Source organism: Musca autumnalis, unplaced genomic scaffold (genome assembly GCF_047663935.1).
Source record: "Musca autumnalis isolate F117 unplaced genomic scaffold, ASM4766393v1 scaffold_5, whole genome shotgun sequence".
Taxonomy (NCBI): Eukaryota; Metazoa; Arthropoda; class Insecta; order Diptera; family Muscidae; genus Musca; species Musca autumnalis.
The window spans coordinates 171,061,199-171,072,629 of record NW_027412088.1 but is presented as its reverse complement, the minus strand read 5'-3'; the positions used below and the strand labels follow the sequence as shown (position 1 = coordinate 171,072,629).

The window sequence follows — 11,431 nt, the reverse complement described above, 5'->3', positions numbered from 1 at the left end:
CAGTATTAAACAATAAATTTTTAATTTGACGTATGTTTTTTGAGACGAATTCAATTTACAAAAAAATATTTTGACGTTTCAAAGTCGATCAGATGGGCTAATGCATCTACCTTTGTAATTGTGCCATGGACAAAAATCAGCTGACTGCCATTTAAATCCTCCAAAATGCATATCTAAATGCAATGAGATTTGTATTGGATTTATTAAATCTAGTCGAGGATTTATGGCTAGTCTAAATGAGCTATAAGTCCATATTTACATTAGGCAATTTTCCTTGCGGAAATTGGCAGTTTGTCGATGAGAGAGGGTGTTGAGAGGCAAAGAGTTACCATATGCCTCACCTTTCTCACCTGCAAACTAACATTGCCTAACAAAGAAAGTTTCCCAATATAAATATGGACTAAGCGAGAATCCCATGCCGCATGTATGTCTCCGAATTGAAGGGAAAGAGTGACCTAAATAAAATATCATGAAAATCCTTAAAGGTAGCACTAAGTTTTCCTTTGCCTTTTCCCTCAAATGACTGAAGAAAGACTGTCCATCTCTTATGTACCCAGTCCTTAAGTTTTTAATGCGGCAAGGCCAATCCAAATAATAAGTGATCATGAAAATCGCTTTCATACACTTCAGGCTAGAAAGAATTTTGCTGGGTTACATAGCCTAAAGCGGACTTATAGTAAATTTACATTTACGAAATCCACTCGATTCTAACTGTCAATTCCATTGCTTAAACGTCAAATGAAATCCAATGGATTTCAGATGAGTTTTCATTTGACGTTTGAGCAATGGAATTGACACTTGAAATCGAGTGGATTTCGTAAATGTAAACCAAGCCTTAAGGTATTTATAACAAAGCTGTGTTTAGTTGGTTTTTAGATCCTTTGTGATCTAGTGGCCTGGCCACATGACAAATTGCTTTACATTAGGCAGAAATTTCTTGTACAATTATGTTTTCGTTTTTAGGCGGAAAATTAATGACTTTTGTTCTGCAAGAACTGACATATCCGCGAATACGGATCTTAAGGCCTGGGTACATAAGCTGCCTCGCCTGCTTGCTTCTGATAAAATAATAAAAAAGAAAAGGGCAACCCAGTTCGAAATTTGCCCAGCCTATTTTAAGCGCTCGGCACAGACGGTGCGTTGCGCTACAACAACCACATGAAAAAAGTGTAAGTGAAGCCAAGTTTTTTTAAATACCACAATATGGCTGACGCATTAAAGTTAAAGATAATTTAACCTTTTTGGGACAACTCGTGTCCCAACGTGTCACTAAACGGACCGTATGTGCCGAGGGCTTTATTCTTTTATTTTTGTTATGTCAGAAATGAAGCAGGAAAGCAAGGCAACCAGGCGAGGCAGCTTATGTACCCAGGCCTTAAGCATTCGGCAAATACGGCGCGTTGAGCATTGCGTTACAACAACTACATAAAAAAGTGTAAGTGATGCCAAGTTTTTTAAAAACAACAATGTGGCTGACGCATTAAAGTTAAACATAATTTAACTGTTTTGGGACAACGCGTGTCCCAACGTGTCACTAAGCGGACCGTATGTGCCGAGGGCTTTAAAGTTTACTGTTTTGTTTGTTATTGTAGCAGTATAGAAACCTTCGCAGAATCATAGATATGATGCTGGGTTGGCGGCCGCCCGCCAAAAAACTATGGTTTCCGGTTAATCGGGTATGAAAACCCCCGCTGGCGTGTACAGTTTCGTTGGTGGTGCTGCCTGCCTTTCCATGGACACTGGTGCCATGCCGTCTATGTGCCTCACGATTTATTCATCAGTAGTTAAAACACACAATTTTTTTTATCTAATTTATAAAGTGCAAATTGGTCACATATTTGCAATATTTTGTGGTGCGCTAGTTCCTTCTCACTGGCAATTTCATCTCTTTTGATGTCATTGATGTTATTCACTGGTAACCCCCCTAATTATTCCTACCGTTAATTTCAGGTTGTATTTCTTCATTAATAGTCGAGATGTTGTTTTTCGCTTGAATAGGTTTTGACCAGTAGTGGGATTCTCTAACGCATTTTTTGGTTAGTCCCAATTTACATTAGGCGAGTTTACTTGCGGCAATTGTCAGTTTGTAGGTGAGAGAGGGTGCTGAGAGGCAAAGGGTTACCATATGCCTCACCTCTCTCTCCTACAAAATGACAATTGCCGCAAGTAAACTCGCCCAATGTAAATTGGGACTCACCGACAAAAATCGGTACAATAAAAAGGCTTCTAATTTCGGTGATTAACGAAATTTATCGGTAAGCTAGCAACCAAATAAAAATGCCTGTTCAAGAACCTGCAAGAATCTACAACTTTTTACAACGATAACAAGTTTTACTTTATGTTATCGAAAAACAATAGTAGAAATTAGTAGATTCTTCTATCACTACAGATTGCCTTGGATATCCTTTGGCTAGGTACATTGATTGAGTTGTCGATTTTAATATCGGTTGAATTTGCGCCAATTTTACATTTTCAAACATTTTCTTTGATGTTGCATGGATTAGTTTAGAGGGCACAGCTAAATTTAAGAGTGATTTATGGATGGATGCAAGCTTAACCTTTTATGCCAAAGAAGGCAGGAAGTCTGCTAACGTGTAGTACGTATAGTTCCAGATGTGAGATCAATGCATCCGATACGTTATACAGCATTGCACCTATGTTTCCATATGGTCAGGTTGATATAAAGTGTTTTGAGGGCGTCTGTTGCACATGCTTTTTTGGATGACTTATGTATGATATCCTCGATGACACTCACTTCATCTATTGCCTGGTTGCACGCGCTTGGAATGCTTAGGTGCATTTCAGGAAATTAGTATAAGCTAGAAGATTCAGTGACTCCAAACCAGTATTTTTCCATGTAACATTATCGCGTTTGAGTTAGAATCCAAAGGAATCTGACGTTGTCAGATTGACTCTCTTTAGCTCTGTTCCAGAATTAAAATATTATTAAAATTTTTACCACTTTTACACATTTTGCGTTCCCGTACACAAAATTTATATGAAAATCGTTAACGACTTTTACTACTTTTACCACTCTATAAAGTACGGGAACAGGCCATTTATCAACTCGCTAAGGCAGAGCCAAAGTTTACGTTTAAACGCTTTTTTGACTATACGATTATACAATGATTAAGTTCATTATCCCGATTTATGGAATATATTGTATGAAAATGACAACTTAAATTCACTGGATTTGTTGTATAGCCTTCTGCTGATCTTCCTAATGCTTGGTTTGCATATACGAAACCCACTCGATTTCAACTGCCAATTACTTTGCGTCAAATGAAAACTCCTCTGAAATCCAATGGATTTCATTTGACGTTTAAGCTATGGATTTGACTGCTGAAATCGAGTGGGCTTCGTAAATGTAAACTTACTATAAGATTAGTGTCTTATTTTAAGTATATTTAATATCATTAACAACTTTTGATGTAAAAATGGCCGTATTTTTTCTCTCCTTACAATTTTTCTCCTTTCTCTCCTTATTTTTATAAAAAAAAACTTCTGCCGATTATATGCTTGGCGCGTTTTATTAAAATACGTTACGTGTAGATGAGACTTTTGTGTTGTCCCAAAGTGTCTTCATGATATAAACGTAGCTTTATGTTAAAGCCGAGCTGTGTTCAGTAGTTAGTATATTATTAAGGACTTAGGCCACGCATCGAACTAGCAGTTAATGGAAAAAAAATAATTATATAATAACCACAATTTGTTTGAAATACGGTAGAATCGCGATAATTCGTGCCTCGATAAATCGAAATTCTCGATAATTATTATTATATATTTAAATGTAGCTTTAAGTTCGCGTATGCAGTTGAATCACTACAAGTGTACAGTTTGCCGTTGGAGTACATCTTTTCCTATGAATTCACTTATGAATTTTACAAAAGAGCGCGCAGCTAGGATGCACTCCATTTTGCTTCCACAGCACACAGCTAGGATGCACTCCGTTTTCGATCCAAATCACAACTTTTTATGTAGTCTGTTGGATTGAATTTAAAGGCACTCTTCGGATTGTGTTTTTAATCAATCCAAAGATGCAGTAAAAATGCAAGCCATTGCGAAATATCCCAGAAAAAATAAAATGCATTTATTATTTGTGTAAACAAGAATACAAAGAACTTTATTAAACACAAATTAAAAAAGTTTCCATTCAATTCAATCACATTTGAGTTTACTTTCTCCGTTCTCCAATTAATCCAAGCGCATCTGATTTTGCTTCATCATCTAGTTCAGCTTTCGACATGGACTCCAACTGCACTTCACTCCATTAACAATTTCTGTCTCGTGAATGACAGCAAAAATGTTCGCAACTTCAGTTTTTATTTCTATATTTTATAACAAACTCTCCGAAATGTATACACTCTTGTTTGACTTTTGAAGAAATGTGTAGAGATCAACCAACTGGTTTTTTCCTGTAGGGATCTCTACAGCAACTTCTTATAAAATTTATGTTACGAAGTGCATTTTTCATAACTCTGTTGGACTACATCGAAAGATGTTGTGAAATCATAACTCCAATTGCACAACTTCCAAAATTTTTTGCTGGGTATTATTAAGGACTAATACTATGTTTACATTTACGAAATCCACTCGATTTCAACTGTCAATTCCATTGCTCAAACGTCAAATGAAATCCAATCGATTTCAGATGAGTTTTCATTTGACGTATACACAAAGGAATTGACAGATGAAATCGAGTGGATTTCGTAAATGTAAACATAGTGTAAGGCCATGTTTATATTATAGCCTTTTGGCAGGGTTAACCTTCTCAATGAGGATTTATTTGACGTATACACAAAGGAATTGACATTTGAAACCCAGTGGGTTTGTTAAATCCGGTTATATATAAACGTACTATAATACTACGTTTATATATAACCGGATTTAACAAAAACGCTGGGTTTCAAATGTCAATTCCTTTGCTCATATTTCAAATAAATCCTCATAAAGAAGGTTAACCCTGCAAAAGGCTATATTATAAACATGGCCTAACACGTCGTATTAGTAGTTATTGGAAAAAATAACGCATATGTATGGGAAAAGAAATTTGACGTATGATCAACGTCTGCAATTGATAGGAAATCCAGAATATTTAGCCAAACAATTGATTTTGCATACAGAAGTGAATGATAACCATGTATTAATGTTTGTTAATTAAAAGCAGCCACATTCCATAGTCTAGTTATTTTTAACAAGGTATGAAAACTTAACATATGTATGACAAAAATGCAATCAAAAATGGCATTTCTTAGAAAATTGTTAAGAGTTTAGGAAAATTTTTGTTTTGAGTTTTTTTTTTTTTTTTTTTTTGGCAAATATGATTTGTTGTTCTATTATCATTGGAGGTAGCCATTTGATACTGAGTCATTATCTGTTTTGCTCTTCTCTTAATATTATTGGCATTGATATCATTTCAATAATTTTAATATAGTTATGAATAATTGACTCGAAATAAAATTGTATTTTTTGCATGTGTGCGAAGAAGAAAATTGCAACAAAAACAAAATATCTAATCATTTTATATTTTTTTCAACTCATTCAACACTCAAATGCGTAGCAAAGTACCAAAAACAATATTTTGTTGTTGTTGTTATTGGATATTTTTCTATAATATCCATGTACATATTTGATATTGATGTATGAGAGTGTGTGTGTCGGTGTGCATCATAGATTTTTATAGTTATTTTTGAATCTATAGATGTTTCTATGTTTTTTTTTTCTTCTTGCTTGTTTTATTATGATTTTTTCTAATTTTTTCTTGTTATGTTTTTTTTTTGTTGATTCAACAAACTACAACAAACAACATGAGTGTGTAATTTTAAAAATAGAAATTGTTATTTTTAACCTCAAAAATAAAAGAGAAAAAATAACACAAAAAATAAAACACTATAATATAGAAAAGAAACAAAAAAAAAAAAAAAAAAAAACAAAATTGAAACAGCAACAAATTTAAACAAACTGTAAAGAAAACAATTGGTTACAAAAGTGAAGAAGAAGACATTTTGAAATTCTTCCGCATGATATATACAATATTGTTGTATGTCTAACATATTACATGGTGGTGGCAGTGACAACAACCACTAGCAATTACAAGCGGCACCATGCAAGGTGGGGTGGGTGGTAGGGTGAGGAATTATTCTGCTCCCGAATTCCTTCTTTTTTGTTTGTTGAAAGGTGTTGTAATATTTTTTTGTTTTTGGCTAGGAAAATTTATGATAATGATGGAGGCAATGGCCATTTTCCGCTGTATATGGGTTTCACCACTGGCCTATATGTGTACATCATACATAAAGAACATGCAGCCTTATGTCCTCCCCTTGGCCATAAGAAGACTCTCTAGTTGGTGTGTGTGTGGTTAAAATGTTGCTGCTCTCTATGAAGGAGAAGCAAGCAGCAGCTCATCTCAGCATCATCAACATTGTGTGGAGTATAGAGAAGATCAATATGTGTTGGTGCTCCGCTTCCCCCCTATTTCCTGCCATTGCCCTATGTGTGCACTTGTCTCCCATTCAAGAGAGTGAGAAAGAGATCATGAACAAAGTTGCGGGAACACACCAACAACATTTCATCTCTATCTTCTTCTAATACAACGAATATGTGTTGTGCCGTGTGCAGTATGAAATAAAGACTACCTGCGCTCAGCATCAGTGAAGTTCATTTTAAATCGGTATTTTTCACGTAGTGGTACACCTAAGCGCGGTAAAGTGAATATATTTTTATTTGTCATAGAAAAAAGCCAATTTGCTTAGCCCACTTTTTGCTTTTCTTACGCATTCCTTGAAGAAAACTTGTTTGAAAAAAAAGTATTGAAAAAATTCAATTTTGAAAATATAAAGTGCTTTGTAAAAAAAAATATTTTTTGAAAAAAAAAGAATTTTTGTAAAAATTGCCAAGCTAAAGCTAAAAGTTTTACAGCCATTTTGTAAAAGAAATCAAAAAATAATTTGAAAAATTCCTCCAATTCCAATTTTAATAGATTTAAAGAAAACAACAAACATGCCTTTCGTTCCTGTTGAAACACCAAAGTGCCCCAAGTGCGGCAAATCCGTATACGCTGCTGAAGAACGCGTTGCTGGAGGTTACAAATTCCACAAGACCTGCTTCAAGTGCGGTAAGTTATTACCCTGTGTTACATAGACTAAAGCGGACTTAAGTTTCTAGTGATAAAGCTGTGTTTAGTTGGCTTTTAGATTCCTTGGGATCTAGTGACCTGGCCACATGGCAAATTGTCACACATTTGAGAGGAATTTGTGAATTTCTTGTGTAATTGGTTTTTCGCTTTTCTTAAGTGGAAAACCAATGGAAATTTAATTCATTAAGGATTTTTATGTGTGGCTTAGCTTAACTTTGCTTGATTTGGCATAATGTTTTAATCCTTGTTCCTTTTGTTTTCTATTGTTTACCTTTAGGCATGTGCAACAAAGCCCTTGACTCCACAAACTGCACAGAACACGAAAAGGAATTGTACTGCAAGAACTGCCATGCCCGCAAATACGGACCTAAGGGTTACGGTTTCGGTGGTGGTGCTGGCTGCCTTTCCATGGACACTGGTGCCCATTTGAACAGAGAGTAAGTAAAATTATTTTCTTTAGTAATAGAAGTAGTGATAGAAAAAATGTGATTATAAATCGACATTTTATTTGAGTAGTTTGACCCCCCTTATCACTTCAAAAATATTTTTATTAGCCAAAAAACCAAAAATTTTGTTCTTTTGATATCCTTGAACAACAACAAATACCTTTGGTTCCACCAACAATTTACTATATAATACCTATAAAAAGGACAAGAAAAAAAGTTACACTTACTAGCCTACATATACATACATACTTTATGCACACATATTTATATATATACATGTATAGATACATACATAAAAAAGAGACCAAGAGAAGAAGAAATTAAAGCATACAACACAAAATGAATTTAAAGAAGAAAATTAATGAGAAAATTAACAAATGAATGTTGTTTTTGACAATTATCCCAGGATAATATACAAATTTCGATTAACAAACAGTCTCCTATTAAAAAAATTTTATTTAAAAGTGTATGTATGTAATGATATTAATGAGTTTTGCCAAAGGATCTTTTCAAACGTAAGAGAGAAAGCAAGAGAAAGAGAAGAATATCAACACCAGAGTAAATTTCAATTCTGAAAATGAAAATTAAAATTCTTTAATATCAATTCAATCAATACTATGTATATATATCATGTATATGTATATAATAGTGTGAGAGAGTGTGTGTGTGAGAGCTCAACTATAACACTACTCCAAGAAAATTGTCTTCTACAATTCACCCATCCACCCACTTAGAATTTTTTTTAAAAATGCATCCATTAAACAAAAAAAAAAAATAAAAACAAATTTTTAGACATTTCATTTTAACACACATATACTAGTGTACTTTAACGCACACACACACCTAGTCACACACTTAAATATACATATAAATGAAAAAAAAACAACAACAAATTTGTACAGAAACAAATTCAAAAAAATATTTAAATTAACACACAACTATAACACCCCAATACACATACTCACACACACACATTTTTAACAGCGGCAAGTTGTTATGTATGTATATAATTGTGTCACCGTTTATTTTTAATTACATTTCTTTTTTTATTAGTTGGTTGGTTTTATTTTCTCTCAATTCTCTTGTTGAAAAAAAATATAGAAAACAAAAACATATACACACTTTTTCATTTTATAAAACAACAAAAATATATATATTTACATAAAGAACAGGAGCAAGAAAAAGAAAACAAAAACGTTAAAATTGTTGCAAATGTTTGAGAAACCCAGAAAATAAATAATAATAATAATACAATTTTATAAATTCCACTCTATATATGTATGTATTATGTATGTATACTGTTGCTAGTGTATCCTTTTTTTGATTTGTATTGTCTTTTTGTTGTTATAATGTTTTTTTATTTAAATTATTTTTTTGGTTTTTTGTTGTTATTGTCTCTGCCTACCTTATTATATCCTCTTTCTCTATATATATGTACACAATACAAGAAAAAAAACAAAAAAAAAAAAAAACACATACTAAGTTGTTAATTTCGTTATTTCGTATTACCACAGCAACTAAATTACTTACTGGCGAACGAATTCTAGACGCACCCCAATGGAATTCAGGATTCGATCTGTTTGAGTTTCAATGTTATGTTTCCGTTTAGTCCAATTTGTTGTTTACTACCAATCTACCACCTATACTACTCTGCTCTACTGTACTACTACTAAAGCACCTAGCACCTACCACCTTATTACCAAACAACGTGTATCGTTCCCCATGTAAACAGAAAAAAAAACAAATGAAACGCCAAAACAAAACAAAAAAACCAAGAAATTACAAAAATATCTACCATCAATCAATCAGATCAGATCAGTAGTTGACATATAACCACCAAATCCATCAAAAAAAAAAACCAACTGTGGTATTCTATCAGAAAAATGAAAATAACTATTTTTGTTTGTTTGTAAAAAAAGAATTAAAAAATTAAAACAATTGTACAATGTATTTTTGTTAATTATTGTAATATGTTGCGTCTACCAAAAACATCTTTTATTTTTTTTTATATAAATACTGAACTTTTTACATACATACATATATATATTTTTGTTATAAAATGAAAAGAAATTTGTCAAATAAATATAATAGAAATTCTATTCAACAAAAAAACACACACACAAAAACCAAAAACAAATCTACTTTTTTTCCTTCAAAAAACAAATATCTGAGCAACCAAATGTAAAACAAAGATAAACGGTGAGAAAAAAATCAACATCAACAACTAAAAAATCTACTAAACTCAACTAAAACCAACTAAACAACAAATGAATCGCATGGCTTGGCCAAATTGTAAAAAATAATTAAACACCACATACCACATTCATACATAATCAACACATAATACATTTATTTTTTTAAGATATTTATACGAATTTACACTAATTTACAATTAAACTAGAGATATCAACCATTTTGAACGTGATTCATAATGAGCATAACATAAATAAAGCTTATTATCATGACAAGTGTCTCTATAATAATTTATTTGACACATACATGTGTCAAATGTATCTTAAAATACAGCAATTGCCGTGTTAATAAGCGCTAATGTAACGTAGCCATAATCACTTTACACATTATTGAACTAAACCGGTGGCCTGGTTGCTTAATATTTCCTTTTATGGCTGAACAGGAAATATCTGAGACACCCTATGGCACTTTCACAACTCATTCTCTATTTCACAACAAACAACATTTTCATCATAACCATTGACTTACATCTCTTAAAAGGCAATAAACTACGAAATATTCTCTCTTTCTCATAACTTTATGACAATAGAACTACATTCAAAACTGAAAAAGTGACCAGGCTACTTAATATTTCCTTTTATGGCATAACAGGAAATATATGAGACACCCTGTTGCATTTTTATAACTGTAGTGCGATTCTCTAACTAATTTATTTTTAGTTACCGACAAATGTCGGTAAAATTAAAACGCAAAATGATGAATGAAAAGTTCAAATAAAAGTTGACAGCAATGTTGCTATCGGTAGAACTTTACGAGTACTTTTTATTCGTCGCTAACTTACCGAAAAATATCGTTCATTGCCGAATTTATAAGCATTTTAATTTTACCGATTTTTGTCGGTAACTCAAAAAATGAGTTAGAGAATCGCACTACTGGTACATATTTAACTAGGCGTTTACACCAGACAGTTTGTCTTTAAATACAACTCTGATTTACTAACACATACATACATTTGTCGGCTGTCTTCCAGCTGACCATCGTTTTTCACAGACAGCAGGTTAACAAATTTTTGACATTTTTGTAAAAAAGAAGTGAGATAATAATTGTAATGTGTTGAAAACAAAAGAACATGAACAAAAACAAAACATGTGAACGGAAAACAAAAAGAAAACGAATATTTTCATTCATAATTCTACAACTGTTTTTGCAGTTGTCTGGACGCCTACGTCACACAGGCTAGTTTAGGGGTTTTTACGATCAATACATGTACTCAACTGTCCTGTGTAAACGCAGGGTAAGAATAATAATAAAAAAATAATGCAATGCATTACATGTATAAAACACAACGTGTTAAAGCCCCGTAAGCAACATTTTCATTATAACCATTGACTTGCATCTCTTAAAGGGCAGTAAGCAAAGAAATATTCTCTCTTTCCATTAATTTCAAGAAAGAGCTACTGCATAATGTTTCCATTTATGACTTATAGTACGGTTACATAAGAGTTTTTTGTCGGGTTAACCCACTTCATGAGGATTTATTTGACGTTTGCGCTATGGAATTAACATTTGAAACCCAAGACCACTGGGTTAATCCGGTTAAGTGTAACCGGGGTATAAAAGGATATATATGAGACGCCCTGTTCATAGACCGTGTTTA

At 32.9% G+C, this 11,431-nt stretch overlaps 1 protein-coding gene across 4 annotated transcripts in view; it reads left to right on the top strand.

Annotated features, from left to right (window-relative positions):
• The first annotated feature begins 6,030 nt into the window (after positions 1–6,030).
• Positions 6,031–11,431, top strand: part of Mlp60A (Muscle LIM protein at 60A) — a 28,114-nt gene continuing 22,713 nt past the window's right edge. The window contains exons 1-4 of one of the 4 annotated variants that reach the window (XM_073992109.1): positions 6,031–6,128; positions 6,208–6,702; positions 6,980–7,114; positions 7,413–7,572. In XM_073992109.1, the coding sequence (XP_073848210.1) occupies positions 7,000–7,114; positions 7,413–7,572 (275 nt within the window). In that variant the 5' untranslated portion in view covers positions 6,031–6,128; positions 6,208–6,702; positions 6,980–6,999. Of the gene's footprint in view, positions 6,129–6,207; positions 6,807–6,979; positions 7,115–7,412; positions 7,573–11,431 lie in introns of those variants that run through there. The other 3 variants (XM_073992111.1, XM_073992112.1, XM_073992110.1) reach the window with 3 other exon arrangements.